This window comes from Siniperca chuatsi, linkage group LG6 (genome assembly GCF_020085105.1).
Source record: "Siniperca chuatsi isolate FFG_IHB_CAS linkage group LG6, ASM2008510v1, whole genome shotgun sequence".
NCBI lineage: Eukaryota > Metazoa > Chordata > Actinopteri > Centrarchiformes > Sinipercidae > Siniperca > Siniperca chuatsi.
Window position 1 is genome coordinate 7,977,824 of NC_058047.1, and position 20,760 is coordinate 7,998,583.

Genomic DNA, 20,760 nt, shown 5'->3' on the forward strand with positions numbered 1-20,760 from the left:
ATCAACAATCTAGAGAAATCAGTAATGTACTAGGTTGAACAATTAATCTACTATGTGTGGGCCAGGCACCAGCTACTAGTCACCTAACACTGACCACAAGGACAGCCTAATATCTAATGACATATTCTACAGTATTTGTGAGCCAGGCATTAGTAACAGTGTGACTGTTCATGTAGTACAAGCAGCAAATAACCAACTGTTGAAATGAAGCAGTGATCCCTGGCTTCTCAGTTAAGAATTAACCTTTATGGAAGAGTCACCATGGTTTAAGTTAAGCCAAAAAAAAAAAAGCACAGACAGGAAGTCTCGGGCTTCTGCCTTGAGCTTCCCCTCAATAGGGATCAGTGCCTTTCTTGCTGCTTGCTCCATGTATAAATACATGCTACTGTGGGGTTTAGAGGTGAATCCATATCGAAGCCATGTTTTATTTGTCACAACTCTTTATTTGTCTCTGTATTTTATATATGTAGTGTTTAATCACAGGTCTGTCAGTGAGCATGTTTGGTCTGGGATGAGCTGCATTCTGCTATTTGTAAACCTGGCAGCACACGTAGGCAACAGTTCAACCATGGGACTGCATGCTTAAACATCATTGGAGCCAAACTGTTTATGTAGTGATGTGCAGTAAGTAAAGTACAGATCTGTACATTGGTGAAACCAACAAAGGCTTAAATGTATGCCCAGATACAAGAAAATAAACTGTTTTGAGGACAAAAATGTACACATCCTAGAAAGCGAGCATGGACAATCTGAACAAGATCTTGAAGAGGTCTTATATGTCAGACTGGATGGGACCTTTTGTAAACTATCTTAGATGAGAGGTGAATCATCTTCTTATCAAATTTTAAACAGTCCAGTAGACAGTGTAATTTCAACTTTAAAGTTAAACAGTATACCTTATCTGTGAGGCTGGTGTCACAGCGACCTGTCTCCAGCAGCAGACGAACGATATGTGTGTGTCCATGTTCGCTGGCACACATCAGAGCCGTGGAGCCCTTGCGGTCCTGGGCATTTACATCCGTGCCGCAGCTCAGGAGCAGCTTCACCATGGCAACGCGGCCGTGGCTCACCGCAAGCATGAGTGCCGTCTGGCCTGCCTAGAGAAAGCATGAGAAATACAGAGAATTAGAATGAAACAGTGAGAGGACAGATATGAGGGGGGCATAAAGAGATAAATGAAGAGAGATGCAGAGCTGGGGGTAAGGGAGGAAAAGAGGGATAGAGGAAGAAGAAGAGAAGGAAAGGTGAGTGAAAGAGACAAATTACAATGTGTAAAAAAGGGGAGAAAAGTATAATGTTAAAATAAATCTTTGTATCTGGACCATATGTCTGAGAGCCTCAAAGTCTCACAGAAGATTTTTACAAAGTTCTGCACGAAGATACATTTCTTACACTGTGCTAATATATTCAAGAATGTGCAAAGAGTACATTTAAGGGCTCCCGTGACCTCAGCAGGCCTTCCTTGCCTAACATGCTATTCCTTCCCATTTATAAATTCTGTTTGTTTTGCACTACAGATGGCCTTGCTGTCAAGAACAATAACTGATGTTATGGTGTATTTCTGTAAAGTGACCCACTTGTAAAACTTTCCTAACATGCCCTGATTTTCCCAGAGGATTTATTAAATTCCCAGACTTACTGTGCCTGAAATACAACTTCCTTCACAACAATAACACATCATACAACACAACAACCTTTTGATATTCAGTAAATTTAGGGGAACCGATGTGTCAGTACCTGTCTGGAGCATGCATTGACATCACCCAGTTTCAACAGTTGTTGTGCCACCTCCAGATCATCAGGCGTCTCAGCAGCCGTCAGTGCAGCGAGCATCACTGGAGTATAGCCTGCCTTGTTCACATTGTCTGTCTCACATAGACCTGAACGCACAACAAACACTTTTTTTTTACTAAGTCAAAGAAAGCATTTTGTGCAGGGTTTAACTGCATTATCTAGCCACTATCTTTAGATAGATACATTGTGTTTCTGTCTTTATGCTCTTCTGTTCTGCATTCAGCTTTGTTGTGTTGCTGTGTGTGTTTGCATCTCACCAGTATCCAGCAGCAGTTTGACCACAGGGAAGTTTGAATGCGACACACTGTAGTGAAGGGCCATATTCCCATTGCCGTCTGTCAAGTTAACTACATATGGCAGGAGAGTGGGTGTGGTCATGCCCACTTGTCGCAGGTATAATCTGACGGTATCAGCCTGTGAGTCTTTCTGACTGGAGACCCTGAACCACTCCTGGTAGAGCACCACTAAAACCTGACGCTGAGGAGAGAGGAAGAAGAGAAAAGATATAAATGAAAAAGCTGCCAGTGGAAGTATTTTTATTGTTCCCTGAACATAATCTTTATTGTTTGGGATGTTGAGCAGCTTGCATTGAAGTCAAAGAGCTCCAACAGAATATCAACAAAGAACCTGAAGCATTTTCCACAAACAAAAATCAGAAACTGAATTGGCCATAATTTTTAGAGCATAAGAAAAATACATATATTACAAAAGCCTATAGTTCCTAGCCTAAAGCCTATGATCCACAATCATGCATGAACATTAACTTTGCAGTCAGATTTAGTACATAAAATCAGCTATGAAAAATTAAAACAACAGCTAAAAGAAATTCTTACCATTTCTTTATCTGGGGATGAAACCTCTTCCATACGGTCTTTTACATAGAGGCAGGCGTCTATAAAACCCTTGTCAACTTTCTCCCTGGAAAAAAAGACCAGACGACACAGTAAGGGGCAGTGTTTTTTTGACCCATCCTAGATCATTTTTAAAATATTTTTTGAGTCAAGAACTTTCAAGCAGACCAGGAGTATCTGGAAGTGAACAAATATCCAAATTTGACCCAGCACACTCCACATCTGGTCTTTCCATTGTTTTCTTTACTGCTTTTCAGGTTTAACGTGGAAATACCAGCAAGTCTGCATAACATATGGCCAAGAGACAGCTACTTTGGTTCTTTTGTAAATTCTGTCTGGGATGAAAACAAAAGATAAAGGATGCCTTGTGGGCCTCCTTTTACACTGATTCACTGCCCAATAATATCCACAGATTCACTGCCCAATAATATCCACAAAGTGTTTATACTGCTATCATACTGTTCATCTCAAGCAGCACTAAGGCTGAGTGGATGACACTCTGAATGTGTACTGTACTCCAGCCATAAAACACACATACATGTACAAGCACACACACACATAGGAATGGTCAGACAGGTGCTGAGTGATGAGTTAATATAAGTCCTGCCTTCTCCTAGGGGCCCCATCTACTGTATGGCCCCGGGGCCCTTAGCCCTGTCCACATACCTGAGACAGATAAGTGATCAGTCAGTGAAAGGGGGGGGGGACAACACTGCTGGTTATTTGCTTTTTGTCCCCGACCCCTGGTACTTTAGGGAATGAAGTGTGTCTGTCTGAGACCTCTATTAGAGTGAGCGCTGCTTATACTGAAGTGTGTAGGAGCAAGTTGTGTGTGCTTGTGTGAAGCTTACTGTACATTAAAGCGTATGTGGAAGCAGGTGTGCATTTAGTGTGTGAGATTGTGGCAGTGAGTCTGTGCAAGATATTAAGAGGTAAGCAGGGTTGTACAAAAATGTAAGTAAGTATGAAGTGTGTTTATAATTGGATTTGTGTGTGTGTGTGTGTATGTGTGTGTGTGTGCGTGTGTGCGCGTGTGCGCGTGTCTGTATATGAGAGAGAGAGAGACTGAAGCATCATTCAGCACCTGTCTAAGACAAAGTGTGTAGGCTGTAGCTGGACACAAAAGAAAGCACTCACTTGTGCTTACCTGACATCACACATCACACTGTCATCTTTATGGATGCATTGTACGTGGTATGGCTGTGTTATGCTTTAATTATACTCCTTGCATTAACTGCGTTTACATTCTTTTATTTTTATGATATGAGCAACAGTGGTAAGGTCCACCTTGTTTCATCTCTGAATATGAGACTATTCTGAGCAGTTGTCGTGTATATTTTCTTTCATTCACTGTGATGGAGAGTGTGGAACATGGTGAGGATAAGGTTTGCATTTGAGATGGCTTTGCAAAATGTGTGTTACTGAAAAAGAAGACAATGACTGAGCTGGTTTTTCAACTTTCAACTTGCCTCATGCATTCTTCACTATAAACAATCTCTAAAGCAGACCATGCTGACCAGTCATTCATTAGGTACCCACGTGGTATCTCTGTTACCGCCATAGTCCCGTAGTATAGTCACTTTTTTGACGAGGCGCACATCAGCTGTACTGAAGACTACAGTGGCTACATGCACAGGCTCTGTAGCTATGGCGTAACCCCTAACACACAACTATAAATTAAGCTTTACTGTCTCTCACCCTTCAGCCTGTTCTTCCAGGAGCTCCTGGCTGCCCTCTGGATCCAGCAGGCCTCTTTCACCTTCCTTCTCTGGAGACACAGGACCTCCTCCCTCTGCTGAGACCTCTTCATCCTTCTGCTGGGTCTCTGCTCCCTCCTCTGACTTCTCTGCTGGCTGAGGCTCCATCTCCTTTTCCTTTTCTACCTCTGGTTCTGAGCTGTCTTCCTCCTCCACCTCCACCTTTGACTTCTCATCTCCACTGGACTCTTCACTGGATGTCGTCTCATAGCTGTAGGAGGACACAAACAAGTGGACATATGCACAATTTTCAAAGCATGGATACCAAAATCATCCACATTATAGCATCTATAATAAAGCTTTTGTGTACTCTAGCCTGTGTTGAGAAAATACTTCCGAGCTAAACAGAAATCTTTAAATTATGCAGAACAGATAACATTTTGTCTGTCATGGGATTTGGAACATTTAACTCGTGTTTTTTTCACTAAAAGTATATGTGTATATGTGTGCAGAAATTAGACATATACAGAAGGAACCACATCAATGAAACACCTAAGCAGCTAAAAACGAATATGAAAGCAGTAAGGTCAACGTAGGCCAAGACTAGATAAATATTAACAGGTCATTCCCCTCCATACCTCAAGCCTGACATGAAAAAGATGCTTGTCTAATACAACCTTGGCCCACATATCGAAACATTATTCACACAGTGGTATGTTTGTACAATCACATACGAAACCTTGGACAACCTTGTTCAGTGAGGAAAGGCTGATGATGATATATTTATAGCTGTGGAGATTGGTGTGTGGGTGTGTGTGTGAGATCATTGGGGTCTATCATGAAGGAACCTCTGTGAGGCCAATGATCAGATAAGTTTCATATTGAATGCCACTGATTCATGCATATTTGTAGACACACACATGCACACACTCCAAAACACCACACCACAAGAGGCATTCAGGGGCCACAGCATTCCCTGGATTCCAGAGGAGCTCAAGGGAGAGCAAAGATAGGTTAGACCATCCAAAGAGAAGAAGTACAAACAGCAGCCCACTTCCTGGTGTGGGCAGAAGCCTAAACATAGTCAGAGAAAATATTGTTGTCTGACATTGTTGTCTGATTATAAATAGCATCTGCTCAATTTTGTTTGGGATCGAGCAGTGTAACATAGAAATGGAGAGATATTTATTGTCAAAAAAGACAAATCTGGACCACCTTATATAACTTATTAATGGTATGCCCATCTTATAAAACACACTTAGTGTATGTTTATAAAGGAGCAGATCCTTACAATACCACTAACAATTAATTATTTGTTCTGGAGAATGGCTGTGAAGCTATGTTTGCAAATCATTCTAAAACATGGAGGAAGGAATAGACCTCACCACAGCTCTGACAAAACATAGTAAGGGCGAGCAGGTCATAAACAGTGAAGCTCAGGAATAAACAGGAATGCAGGAATAAAACAAATCTCCTAATGGCAGCCATTTCCTCGATATGCAGGAGATAACCAAGGCATTATAGACATGGCTTTTCAAAAAGTGATGAGGAATATTGGAAATACTCCATGGAGAAAACGTAAAACAAATGTATCATTAGATGTGCGCATGCACCTAAAAAATATTTTATTGGCGGATAAGAGGCTAAATAAATATTTTAAAGTTTTGTACAAGCCATTACATTATTATACTCTGTTAGTATGTATTTGGTTATTCTTGAGATTGCTTTGCCATCTTTGGGATTTCACACAAAATGAGACTGAGCACACATTGAAAAATTTAAGATGAAACTTTGTTTGAGTAGGCTTACAAATGTCTTAGCTGATGTTGCTTTGACAGAGAAGTAGATTGCTGTCAAGCGTTGTGTGCACAGGTAATAGCTTAGGTAATAGCTATGAGTATGCGCGTGTAGCTCTGTAGCTATTTATGTTTTTATTTGTCTACAAAAGTGTCTGTGTTCATAAATGTCAACATAGACACATTATGAGGACAAACGTCTGTCTGCACCCACTTCCCATCTGGGGACAAAATCTGGTTAGGTAAGGTTAACCAATTTTTATTTTAGGACTAGACTTGGTTTTGGTCTTGCTTATACGTTTAGGCTAAGGTTAGGATTACACATGTAGCAGTTATGGTTAAGGTTAGGGTAAGCATCCAGGGAATTTATCATTATTTATTATTATTATGTCTGTCAGTCCTCACAAGTTATGCAAACACATGTGTTTGTGTGTATTCAGGGGCTTCATGTTATAAATGTAGCACCAGACAGTCAACTAGAGTCACACCAGAACAATCTCCCTGCTTAAAGACACACCTTTATTCTTCCAACCACTATCATCTGCTTACTTAAAATTCATCAGCTTTTACAAGCACACATTCACACAAATGCACACACACACACACACACAAACACACTGCATCCAGCACCAGCTAATGCTGACATAAGCACACTTGCACAAAGCACTGAGGTATCAATACTGACAAAAATATGCATACCCATCACATAATGTACAACACATATTCATACGCACACACATTCACACTCCCAGTAGCAGCAGTGAGGTCAAATTCAGGGCAGTGTGTCTTCAAATGAGCCTTGACGACTAACAGCATGAAGCAGATGTGTGAGACAGCTGGAGTCACAGTCCACAGTCAGTTTGGTCAAACTCAGAAGAACAATGAGAAAGCTGTCATACTCAGCTAACTGCAAAATGAGTAAGAGTGCATGCTGCATCATTAACAGTTTATTTTAAAAAAAATCTTGAATCAATACAATAGACATTGGTGTAACCTGTAAACCGGTGACCATCTTCCATTATTTTGCTTACAACTTATTTGTACTAATTTAATCCAATTGAGACAGGTGGTAGGATAGATTAGGATGGAGAATATTGTTGCTTAAAATTGCTGCCCATGGATTACTAAAATATAAGGATGAACCTGGATAAAATTCTGAATATGAACAAAATCCTACCAACAAGGCCTATATGGGCAATAAGTTTGAGCATTTTTAAAATAATCTAGCTGGCTGTACATTATTTATAAGTGTATACTATACCTTTATTATATTTCATTTTTTGCATCTTTTGCACATTATACCAAATCCAAATCCAGGTATCATTTGACATACTCTACCTCTAAGGATTAGCTGGAGTCATTTTCCATAGTTTCCTGGCTAACTGGCCAATCCGACTGAAGCCACTTAGCAGAATGTAACACATTAAACCAGAAAACTCCATGTTTTTGAAGAATTTCTAAAATTAAATCAGGATAAAATGGAATATTACATTCAGTTATTCTGCAATAATGTTCACAAAGGACGCCCAAGGGTTAATTCTCCTAAAAAAGTAACAAAACATGCATGGCCACACAAATAAAAATGCACAAAAGCACACTGCAGCCCACATAAAGATATTAATCATGTAGAGATTGGACGCTGATTAAAAAGAAGATTTTACCCTCCATTCACCCCAACAAACTTCAGGTTTTTCTTGGCTCCCTTGTTCCCCTGCTTGTCAGCAACACCATTTTTCTTCATAATAGATTTGAGACCTGGTGAAGAAGAGGACAGAGAGAGAGGGAAAAAGAGAAATGAAGAAGAAAAGGGAGGGTGGGAAAAATTAAATTAGGCCTTTGTGGAATTTGAGTGTGTATTTGTTTGTGTGTTGTCTGTGTGTGTATGCACGATGCCAGATAATTCATACTTTGTATCATTTCTAACATTTTCTCATACCTAAACACAAAATGCAGTAGGTTGTTTGTCAATGGCTAATATGAGCATTTAAGATCTGCCACCCATATAACTGTAAAACTGCTTGATTTAGGTTAGGGAGACATCACGTTCATGGTTACTAACCAATGTTAATCCTTGAGCCATTTCTAGATGCATGATTTGACACTCACTTCAACCATAACCTCAGAGGTTATCGAATGTTTTGATGACAATAAAAATTATGCAAAACATATATGATTGGGCGCACAGGTAGCTCACCTGGTAGCGCGCGTACCATGTATCAAGAGTCCTTACCACAGCAGCCTGGGTTAGAAACCAGCCCGGGCCCTTTGCTGCATGTCATCCCCCCTCTCTCCCGTCTTTCCTGTCTCTCTTCACTATCTCAATCGAAGAAAGCGGAAACGGCAAAAACCATTTATGGTCTTTGCAGTTACATCTACATCTCTAGATTTTGGGTTCAACCTCTAGCAGAGTTCTAAAGACTTCTTTGTTACCTAGCTGTATAACAGTTACTACAATGACAAGCTCTGTTGTCTTCTGAAGAAGCAGTGTATTTTTTTCCACTATGTACTGTATATTCAGCAAAGACAATCAAAACAACTGCGTCTAGAGTAAGTTAGAAGTCCAAAAGCTGAGTGAAAGCAATACATCAAACTGATATTGGTAGCGCATGTGACTACAGACAAATAATGGTTTGCACATGTTGGCTGTATTTCCTTGTGCAAATGTAGTATATATGCCTGCTTGTGTTTGTGTGTCAGTGTGTGAATGTATGTGTATTTCTTAGAAAACATTTTGAGCTTGGATGATATTGAAGAACCTCTGGATGCAATTACAAGCAAGTAAATGGTAATTAGACTGCATTTATATAGCGCTTTTCTACCTTACCGGACAAAGCGCTTTACAGTTTTGCCTCTCATTCACCCATTCACACACACACACACCAATGGCGGCAGAGCTGCCATGCAAGGCGCTGGCCTGCCCATCGGAAGCAACTTGGAGTTCAGTGTCTTGCTCAAGGACACTTCGACATGTGGATATGTGCCAACCCTGTGATCACTGGACAACCCACTCTACCTCCTGAGCAGCCGCCCCCTCATCAAATAGTGTGAAATCCCTGTGTTGGCAGAGAAAGGGGAAGCTAGGGCCCCATCTGTATATTGCATACAAAGACAGCAATTAAACCACTGTGAGTGAACAGTACCACACTGTCAAGAAAAATGACTTTTCTTAATACGAGTGCCTGACAAATATTGTTAATGTGAGGTCATTAAGTATTGAAGGATTACGCAAGTATGACATGATGACAATTAGACCAAAATTTGGTTTGTTAGAGGACACTGAAGAAGTTGTTAAAAAAAATCTACTTGAAGAAATTGGCAGACTATTGCTGTTATTTTGGCTCTACAAACGTAGTTCAGGACCTCCCAAAATATTTTCAGGGCAATATACACAGGTCAAGATTATAGGCCTTAATGACAACATACAACCTTGACATTGTCAGGCCTACTTATGTATGTAACTGCCCTATAATTGATTCTGCATGGGCTCCTTTGCTGACTCCCTTTGGCTCCAAGCCCAGTATGGTTGTCTTAGTTGTGCCTGACAGCAGACATGGTGCAGAGGCTCTGCAATGTTTTATGCAATAAGGATGTGGCTTTGGGCCAACAAAACACCAGCTGAAAAGATCCCAGCGACCACCATCTAAGAAGAAGAAGAATGCTTTTAGATCCAGTATTTCTCAGGAGATAGCAGCAGGGAGAGGGGAAGTTAAGAACATATTTGGCATTTAAATACACCCTCTTGCCATCTTCTAATGAATAAAAGAATGGTGTAATTTAACCTTCCCTTACTGTGTCAGAGACACTGAGATATTTTACTCATCCATACAAATCTCTAAAACTCAACTCAAGTCTCTGATGACTGGGATGTGTGAGAGTTCTGAATGCAACAGTAGTGGTTTCTGTTTCCAATATTTGTAGAAGTAAAACACTGATGTAATTTGAGGTTAAAGTAGTCAGGCTGTGAATCTCAGATGTCAAAGATGTAGAAAGCAACCACAAAGAAACAATGACAATCTTGAGAGAACATATATACAGTATATCTAGGCACGCACACACACACACACACGAAACACTTAAAATCACTCTTGTATACTGTACTCCCAACTCCAACACTGAACTTAAATGAACTCTGAACATAAAATATGTGTGTGATAGCAGAGTGATTCTGTATTTTAGCTCCTGGGCCAGAATCAGAGCCTTTCCGTCTGCAATGTTAGAGAAACCTCAGAAGAAGATGCTACAGCAGAGTACATATATATATAAATATATATATATATATATATATATATATATATATATATATATATATATATATATATATATACCAGAAGGAGATAACATAACTATGAACTAGAAGGCAAGGTAGATATTTCCCTTTCAGGTAGACCACTGAAAATAATTGGGAGTGTATTAGCAGGGAGATGTGACACTAAATCATGAAGTCCACATCACTCAGAATCATTATTATACTGGCAAAGTATCAGATAATTAAGTGCCTAGAAGAGTAACAGGTATTATATTTCAAACAAGAGGGAAATTAAATCCTTTTTCTTGATTTTTTTCTACTTAAACTGCAGAATCAAACTGATTTCTAGTCACAGTGACAATATGTGTTGTGTTTGTTGCATTATGTCTCGACAAACAATCAACCAGGAATTGTTATTGTTTTTTTCGTCGTTGGGATACAAATGATTATACAAATTGCTATGCAGTTATATTTAGCATTGAAGCCTGTGTTCTCGAGAAAGAAACACAGATTAAGTCCAAGGAAGTATCCTAAAAAGAAGCCAAGCAATGCCCTTCATTACTACCCCAACCCCAGTACTGCATATCTAATAAGTCAGGTACACAATAATCCTTGTGTTGATATAGTACTATTGATAGAAGCGCCAAAAGATATGATTGACAGTACATCAGTAAAGTATTTCTAAATAATAGAATAGGACTAGCGTGGTTTCAGGTTGCAGTAAAAAGTAACTACAGTCACTAAGAAGCAGACCATCTTGCTGTAAATACACCACCTTGTTGTCAGTTTGATAGTAATAGTGTGTGTCTTACATCAGCTGAGAAGTGTGCTGGTATGCGTTTTACCTGAACTACAACAAAGCTCTATACAAGAGACACCACAGAAATCTGTCAAATCATTCTGGCAGTGTTTGGCTGCTCCTGTAGGCCTTCTTGTTCAAGGAGGAGAAGTAAGGATGGGAAATGAATATTTAATGCTACTGAGTTGTACATGTACACATTAATCATGAGACATCTTGGCAGAGATCAGAAGGGACAAATTGTAATTAAGTGGCATGGAGAATAGGAGTTGTGAAAGGATCATTTCAGTGAATATAAGAGTGGAATGGATTTAGCTTATGTAGTCTATTACAAATAGGTAAGCAGGTATATGACAGACAGATGCATACATGTGTATACAATATAAACCATGGGATCCTAACTGAACCGCAGGCCTACCTTGTTGTTGCTGTTTGCTGGCTGCAGCAGCTTTCTGGCCTGGTGAGTAGAAGGCAGAGAGGACACTGAGGGAGCTGACCAGTTGACTTTGAATAGAGCTCATTTTGGAAGGACCAGGCTTCCCTGCTGGTTTCCCTGTTGTTGCTGCAGGGACTGCTTTCCCTGCAGGCTTGGCTGATGCTCCTTTGCCTGCTTCTGCTCTTTTCCCTGGCGTCTGTTTCTGTGTGCTAGGGCTCTCCTGCTGGCTGGCCGTCTGTTGAGTTCCAGAGCTACTCCCCAGCTGTGCCCACTGCTCCCCCAGAAGCCCTGTTAACCGTGTTACAACTTGGCCCAAAGCCGCAGGCGATGTTGGTGACTCACTGGAGCCTCTGCGAGGAGGCTGGGCATCGCCAGTATCCCGACGTGAGGCCTGGGCTTCACTTGAACCACGACGCTGGGATGTTTCACTGGAGCCTCTGCGCAGTGATTGTGTCTCGCTGGTATCTTTGTGAGGGGGTTGAGTCTCACTGGAACTTCTACGAGAGCTCTGAGACTGAGGTTGGGTGTCACATGACCCCTGGCGAGTTGGGCGGGTCTGGGCTTCTCCTGATCCACGACTAGGATGTGATACACTGGATCCCCTCTGTGGTGCTTTAAGCTCTTTGGAGTCCCGTCGAGTTGCAGTGGTTTGAGACTGAGACTGTGCTTGAATTGATTTAGGCCGGATTTGGACTTCACTGGAACCTGGAGATGGGCCCTGAGTCTCAGTCTGAGGTTGTGATTGAGATTGTTTCTCACTGGACTCCCCAGGAGGTCTCTTTACTAGGGTGTGGTCCTCAGCCTGAGACAGAGATGGGGCTGGATGTTTTACCTGTGGTTCAAAGAGCGGTGTTGGGGTTTGGGCCTCGAGCTGAGGTGGACCTTGTACCTGTACCTGGGGCTGGGTTTTTGTCTGGGGCTGGGACTGCTTGGCTTGAGTTTCAATGGATCCCCTATGAGGACGCACAGGTGCAGCCTGAAGTTGAGGAGGTGATGGCTGTGCCTGCTCTGCCGAGGGTTTTCGGCCTCTCTGGGGTCGTACAGGAGCTACTGTCTTCACAGCTCCATTCTCTTCTGCTACTACAACTGTGTCAATGACCACAGTTTCTTTGATCATTGCACACACAATCTCACCTTCTGCTGTTTGTTTCTTCTCTGCAGTCTCCAGTGCAATCTGCTTTGTTTCAACAATTTCTGTTACTTCACTCTTTGGGGGTATAATTTCTTTTGATTCTGAGTCATTCTGTGCCTTAACTGTTTCAATCTTAGATTCTGTATTTTCTCCTGCTGCAACAAGTGGACTGGTACAGCCTTCATCCTGGCTTAGAATATCTGAAACTACAGTTTGTTCAACTCTGCTTTCTATAACTGCAGTTGAACTCTCTGTGACAACTTTCATGACCACACTTTCACTGTTTCCACTATCTCTTTGAATTCTTTTATTTGCTTCATTATCTTCCACCCTCTCACTGACCACAGTACCTGCATCTTCTACTCTCTCGCTGCCTGCACTTTCTCTCATTTGACTCTCTGCTTCTCCATCTCTGCCTGGATTGTTATCCTGTCGTCTGTCTATCTCTGTCTCAGTCTGCTGGTCTAACCTCTGTGCTTCCTCTGTCTCTGTCACCCTGTCCACAGTGTCGACTCTCTCTGTCTCTGTCCCCCGGTCTACACTGCTGGCCCTTGGTCTCTGCGGATGATCTGTTACTGTCTCTCCCTCTGTTTCTGTTACTCGGTTTACCCTTTCCACTACGGGTGTCTCTGTCATCTGATCCTGAGTGGCAGTCCTCTCAGTTACTGTACCCCGTTCCATGCTGTTGGCTCTGGGTCTCAGTGGGCTCAAAGCAGCAACTTCTGCCTTCTGCCTGTCTGTTACCTGTTCATGTGTGTCAACTTTATTAGTCTCTTGATCCATACTTCTAGTCCTTGGTTTGGGTATACACACTTCAATACAGATTCTATCTGTATCTGTTCCCTGATCTACCGTACCAGGTGATTCTGTCTCTGTCTCTTGGTTAGAAAAATCAACTTTCTCTGTCTCTGTCCCTGTGTCAATACTCTCTCTTCTCGGCCTGCTGTGTGCTTCTGTAGTACACACCTCCACTCTCATTCCATCACTCAGTTGTAGTATTCTCTCCTCTTTTACCTTGTTTTCCTCTAGTTGTTCTTTCAAAAGAGTGTTAGTTCTCTCCAGCTCTTGGCTAGCCTGAGTAAGTTTAGCCTCCAGTGTCATTAGTTTCTCCTGCAGCTTCATACTGTCTGGATCCTCAAGTTTTCCTCCTTTTGCTGCATTATCATCTTGAATACTGCTAGTATCTGCATTTTTTACAACCACTCTAAGTGATGTAAATTCTTGTCCTGTAATGTCCTGTGAAAGCTTTTGCACTGCATGCTTACGTGGACTCTCTAATGTCTCTTTCTGTTGGTCTGATTTTTCTGACTGCTGTGTTTGTCTCTCTGATTCTTTCTCTGACAACCCACCCATTTCTCCATGTGCTGAGGAACTCTTGACAGATTCCTGATTTATCTCCCTCTCTTTTTGTAACATTGTACTTTTTTCTGTCACACTTTGTTTCTCTTTCCCTGTTACTGGCTTTGCTGGCACACCTTCTGAAGCTTCTAAACCTCCAGTAAGTTGAGTCATCAGAGCTAAGTTAAGCCCTTCTGAAGGTCTGTGTCCTTGTGGCTGAGTGTGTGTCCCAGAATCAGAACTCTGTGCTATTGTAGAGGATGATGTGGAAACCTGGGCTTGGGCCTGGGCTTGGAGCTGAAGCAGTAGCTGCTCCCTCTCCTCCCTCAGTGAGCAGATCTGAGCCTTTAGTTCTGGGATGGTTTTGACCTGTTCTTCCAGCTCTCTGACCCGTTTCAGTGCCACTGTGATCTGCTGGTGAAGCCCTGTCCGATCCTGGGGAACACACCGTCTCTCTGTTATGTCTGGTGAAGCACGGAACATGTTCTCTGTTGAGCCACTCTCCGGTGTTCCCACAATACGGTCTGGACTGTTTGAATCAGAACCTTTCCGCTGCTGTAGGGTGATGGGCATGCTTGATGCTCGGAGCAGGTTTGGCCGACTTTGAATCCCCACAGTTTTCTCTTCAACATCCTGAGCCCCAGCTCCTAGTTCATCTCTGGGCTTAGCTGAAACGTAGCCAGTTCCCTGACTAGTTGTCCCCCTGCTGCTCTGGCTAGAAGTTCCCCCTTCACTTGCCCTGAAGTCAAAGATCTGTTGGACCTCTGTCACCCGTGATTTAGGCTTGGGCCCTAGGGTGGATGTCCCAGACCATGTACTATCCTTTTCCTTAGGGACAGGCCTGGCCCCATGCCCAGGAAGGCTGAAATTTCTGGGCAAAGTGCTGAATTTAGGTGGGCCCTTGACCCTGCGCTGAATGTGGACCCTTTTGATAGTATTGCCTTTTTCAATATCGTCAACATACTTGAGGAAGTCCAGGTCCAGGTGGAAGCCATAGGGAGTTTCCACTGAGTAGGGCAGCTGCTTCCTTTGAACACCGCCCTCGCTGGCCTTGGTCTGAAAGCCGTTGGCTATAAGGAATTAACATGAAAATCAATCAATTAATCAGTCAATGCTTTTCCTACTACTACTACAAATAATAACAACGACAATAATAATAGCTGAAATGTTTGACAAAATGAACATGAACCAAATAACACATTATCATCAGTATTATTATTCCTTTTCACCCACTTGTACAGACAGGCTGTACTGTTCTGCACACATGGTGCTTCATTATGTAAAACCATATCACTTACTGGGAAGTAATTATCAAGCAGTGATTGCGCCAAAACAAACTAATCAGCATGCAAAATGCTGCTCATGCTGTTTCAACTTATGAGACAGAGGGCGGTTATCACCTGAGGGAAATAAACCCTTCGCTGCTTTTTGCAACATACAGGAACAGGAAGTTAAATGTTTAACCCTTTATGTCAGATATTCTTACAGTTGTAGAAAAATCAGAAAAATCTGATTTGTGGCACGAGTTAGAAGCAAGGGGATTGTTTGTCTAAATGCAGGCTTAGTGACACTCACCACTTTTCTTGTCCATCATGGGAGGCAAAGTTCTCAGTCATCGACTTGTGTTTGCTACAGTTGGAGCTGGCAGCCTGGATAAAACAGAAATAAGAGAGCTGTGTGAGAAATGGAAATATTATCCATCATCATTCGCATTCTGCAGTGTCTAATTTTTACAGAAGAATGACAGATCTGTGAAATAAAATGAAAGAAGGAAAACAGTGTCTGGTCCTTGTTGATAAGGTTCGAGAAAATGTGCAACTTAAAACATGAAAAGTTTCCTTTGCTGAAGTTACTTGTTCTCCACGATTCACTGAATATTTTCACTGATTCAGTGCAGTAACCGAAATAACACAATATGATCATTGACTCATACAACAAGAGAACAAATATTTGCCTCTCTGAGATAAGACATTCAATAAGTTAGACCATGCATAATATGCATGCAGCAGTATTTTAATGGCACAACAAAACACAACACATTTTTTATGACAAATGGCTGCCTTAGAATAATTATAGTATACAGCAGGGCAGCAGTGCTAACAGTCCACATGGTTATACCAAGGGGAAGAAAGGCATTTCAATTATTAGGATATATGCAGCTAAGACTTTAAATGTAATAAAAAGGTAAATATGCAGTCAATTAGTCTCAGTCACAGTCTGAAGACAACATTAGTTTTACCAAGCAACAGCAAATATTAATAGCACAATGAGGGGAAAGGCAACGCTGTTGTGTCTATTAACTTTAACTGTAATTTGCCTTGCTGACCCAGACATTTAGAAGCCATTTAAAGTCAACATAACCCTGGTCAGGCCCACTTGGTGCCACTTTCTAATTTGTTCTAGTTGGAGAAGCCAAGAAACCAGAGCCACTTGCCCCCCTTATTTTTACAAAGGGCTTACTGAGGAGTAGAGGTAAGTGATGGAAAACAATTCAGCGAGGGGAGTTAAAACTTTTAAGGGCTTATGTAAAGCTTCCTAATAAAATATCCAATACTAATATTAAAACCCATGCAATTCGCCCAGGTTTGAGTGAGCTGCACAGTTCAAATCCATATTAAATGAACATTTAAGCCCTCACGGCCAAATATAAACTTTAAGGCTATTTAGCAAATAGGTGCAAATTATTCATGCAAATTTGTGTCACTGGAGAACATATCTGCATGTAGGAGACATAGCGCATAAGTGCCTGAAGCTCTGGTTTAATAAGGACTGGAGTTCAAACTTCAACATGTGAAGTAATTTCAGATGTGTAAATTAGCATTATCATTATTTTTAGTAGGTGGTCTATTACAGTATGCAGTAAATGTATAGTACTAGATACTACAAATTGAGTTTTTTTTCACATCACTTTCATGCATTGTATTATATTATGCCCCTGGGTTACAAGTTACTGCAGATGTTATAAATTATACTTTATTTTAATGCAAATAGTTATAATAATACAACAGTGCAGGCCATTTTGCCTTAATGGTGTTTCCTGTGTCATATGTCATTTCCTTTATTATTTTGATACCATTTTTAGATAAAGGTCTTGTAGGAATATGGAAACACAGTCTATAAAGAGGCAGTTTTCCCATTTGAAATGGCTGCTTTGATGTCTCGAAAGAATGCAAACATGCACCTCCACATTGTATTTTTCTACAAGAAGTTTGTGATACTGGAAAAATTGTGTAATACATAAAGACTCTCGACAAACCAGTCGGCCTTTTCTATGTAGCAGTTCAGACAATTTTCTAGTTTCTAATCATATTTTCAACTGACCTTGTACTGACTGGTGTTTCTAAAAGTCACCCACACTCTATTACATGTGACAGAGCAACTACTATACTACTACAATAATTGATTATAATAGTGAAATTGCATTAGGACATTCATTGCAGTATATTCAGATACTGTATGTTTGTGTGCTTGCACAAAACAGTACTTAACTGATATACAGTAGTTTGGAGTAAGTGCATAGTCCTGGCCACAGGGTAAGCTGTGTGTTTTGCAGTGCTGAGTGGGGACATATTGCAAGGCAAGCATTACATGAGCTGGCAATATAATCAATCAAAATGACAACCAGTACACCCAGGGACCTAAACAGGAAGTGTGACAAGCTATTTTTGGCCCCTGTACTGTCTTCATAGATTGAGCCTTAATAATAAAAATAATTGGTCACCTGGAGCAGAATTGTTGTCTCTGTTACAGATGAACAGATATACACATACACAGAGAAAGAGAGACACAGATCAACTGACTGACAGCCTCTGCACAGGATCTGACACCATGTGATTGCTACCATGGCAACCATTCTTCAATCCACTACTTCTGCGTGTCCCAGGAGTGAGAGGAGCACAGGCATTCCTGACTCCTCCTGATGCTTAGTGCGACTATGATCGGCTCACTGTCCTTAAGGCTTAATTAGCCGATTTTGGAGCAGAAGAATGCTTCTCATAGTGAAGTACAGGCAGACCCCACTGGCAATTATACACAGTGGGCAGGCAACAAAACCCTCCTTAATTAGATCATTACCAAAATGGAGAGACAGAGGTAGAGTGGGGCAGAATGGAGAAGGGACAGAAAGGGGAGGTTAAAGAAAAGGAGGGAGGAGAGAAGAAAAAATAGAGATAGGGTGGAGAATATGAGGGGAAAGATGAAGAATGAAAGCTTGAGTTTGGCAGACAAGTATGACAGAAAGAAATTAGGAGGACAGAAGTGACAGAAAAGATGATGCTGTGAAAAAAAATTGTCACAGTAACAATCAGTGACTTGACAGAACTGCTAGGAATTTCCTCAATGAGAGAGTCTACCTGACCTTCCCTAGAGTGCAGTTGTAAGGGTTATTTTAAAGTTTCCTCTTTTAATTAAAGTCACTCTTAATTCTTGTGTGGCTAACGAAGGCCTCAGAGCAACAGAAGAATCATGTTGTATTTGGTGTATTTGGAGTTTCATCAGGGCAATATGGATAATTACCATTAAAGATGATCTATAATATCAGTCTATAAACATCCACTGGGAATGCATACATTTGTATATGCAGAGAGTGTTATTACAGCATAGTAACTAGTAGATTATCCATGTTAGGTTACTGATTAAATATTGGAAGCCCCTGATGACATTGATGATGCACAATCCACACTGGATTACAGTCATAATGACTATGAGCTGAAAGCTCATAAAGGCTGTGCTAATCCAAATTGATAGTATTTGCTACAGGCTAAACAAGGCTAAAAGTAAGCCACGGGTATGTGTGTCCAAAACTGTGTTTGCGTGTGTCAGCACCAATTTAGTCACTCTCTTTGTTTGTTTATGTGTGTGTGCTTACATTGCTTACAGTGTGTAGGTTTATATGCTGTCTGATTAAGTCATTGTGTTTGAACAGGAAACACACTCCAAGTCTCACACATGCACATAACCCCTTAAAGGACATGCAGCAATCTCTCAACACCAATCCAATAAGCGCGACAGCTGGTCGAGTGGCAACAACATCGGTAATGTGAAGCCCGGAAGACAGGAATAATGAGAGTACAGTAAATAAGCTCATACTGACAGCCGGGGGTTTTCATATGTCATCAGTATGGAAACCTCAGCCATAGTAATGCAGTTGTTTTTTGACAGTATTTTGGTACAGAGACCCAGGGAATCAACTAAATACTCAACATTGTATTGTAAAATGCCAAAACCACACAGCAGTCAATAGGGAGAACTGCTATTTTAAAGATTTTAAACTTTCTGTAAATACAGCATGTGATGATATAAATTAAGGTTACCCTGACTGCCAAGCTTTTCAAATTATACATACACCCACTCACGGATTCACACACCCACACCACACAAACATACATACACAGAAAATTACTGCTGACCCAACCTACCAAGAAGGGGGAAAAACATTAATTGAATGTCATGGGTCATTACATTGGAGTGCCTGTGTACTGGAGATTGAATTAGTCTGATACATCGACACAAAGCAGGCTTAGATAGAAGACAGGCGAACAGGAAATAAGATTGGAGAGTGCGAGCAGGGGACAGGAGGTGGGCGGTTAGGAGAGAGAAAGTGGGTGAGAAAGTGAAAAAGAGGCAGAGATGGGAGTGGCAGCTATACACACTCATATCTCAGACATGCAGAGCGGCTTTACCGTTATGTGTCCCTCTCTTCCAGCTCTACTGTCATTTTCTGTCTTATACTCTCTCATTTTTAAAAAATGTATGCATGAATGCATTACGATCTCTTGCACATACACACACACACACACTGAAGTACTGTGCACCGGCTGCAGCTGCAGCTCTAAACATGAGTGTTCATCTGTTATGTGAAATCAGCAGTAGGGAGCTGAAAGCAGCAGCAGAGGAGAGAGAAACAGGCAGGACAGCAACAATAACACAGGTCCCAAGACCTTTTCACAGCCCTGACATTGGACCAGCTATCTCTGTTTACCACCCTGAGAATGAAAGGCAGGACTGTCAAGCTTAATACGCCAACTCTCAGCCTGAGATAGACACAAACAAATTCAAGCAAGAGCACATGCAGACAAACACAGGGACACAGAGAAAGACATACAAACATGTGCAAAGTACTAAATACTTTATAAAAGTGCAGCACAATCTTACAGCAGTGCAATTTCAACAAAGCAGCAAAAGGTGGTATCTCATAGGGCATCACAGTCAAAGATTTCTTTGCAACCTAATTTGTGTATTTAAAGGTACCCTATTAACATTTAAAGCCAAGTTACTGGATTAAAAAAACCCACAGTTTTTACAGCCATTTCTAACTTCAGCCATTGCATCACCACTACACCTGGTTTTCAGAATTTAAAAGCTTTCACTAAGTAGGTTTACCTAATTTGAATTTGAGGAGTTATTGTTGAAAGTCAGTCAGGACCACAACTGACTGTTTTGTCTGTTAAGAGCTAGACTCCTTGACTTTACACTGCTAGAGTGAAGTGGATTCTTTTTGGTACTTTGGTATTGGGGTTTGATTTTTTGTTATTTGGGTCACTTGCTATGAATGTGATTGCATTTAAATGGGAGAAAGGGGGGCATATCAGTAAATAAAAGCAACCAGCATGTGCAATTTTGGTGTCATGGATTACAAGGATTTGTGCTACCTATCTGTGCACACCTGCCGG

General features: G+C 41.3%; 1 protein-coding gene across 8 annotated transcripts in view; it reads right to left on the reverse strand.

Moving 5' to 3' along the window:
• Positions 1-20,760, reverse strand: part of kank4 (KN motif and ankyrin repeat domains 4) — a 73,453-nt gene that overhangs the window by 5,699 nt on the left and 46,994 nt on the right. For 7 of the 8 annotated variants that reach the window (XM_044199853.1, XM_044199857.1, XM_044199852.1 and 4 more), the window contains 8 exons: positions 15,665-15,738; positions 11,602-15,159; positions 7,800-7,893; positions 4,344-4,613; positions 2,628-2,712; positions 2,052-2,271; positions 1,738-1,880; positions 897-1,097 (listed from right to left, as the gene is read on the reverse strand). In XM_044199853.1, the coding sequence (XP_044055788.1) occupies positions 897-1,097; positions 1,738-1,880; positions 2,052-2,271; positions 2,628-2,712; positions 4,344-4,613; positions 7,800-7,893; positions 11,602-15,159; positions 15,665-15,683 (4,590 nt within the window). In that variant the 5' untranslated portion in view covers positions 15,684-15,738. Of the gene's footprint in view, positions 1-896; positions 1,194-1,737; positions 1,881-2,051; positions 2,272-2,627; positions 2,713-4,343; positions 4,614-7,799; positions 7,894-11,601; positions 15,160-15,664; positions 15,739-20,760 lie in introns of those variants that run through there. The other variant, XM_044199859.1, reaches the window with a different exon arrangement.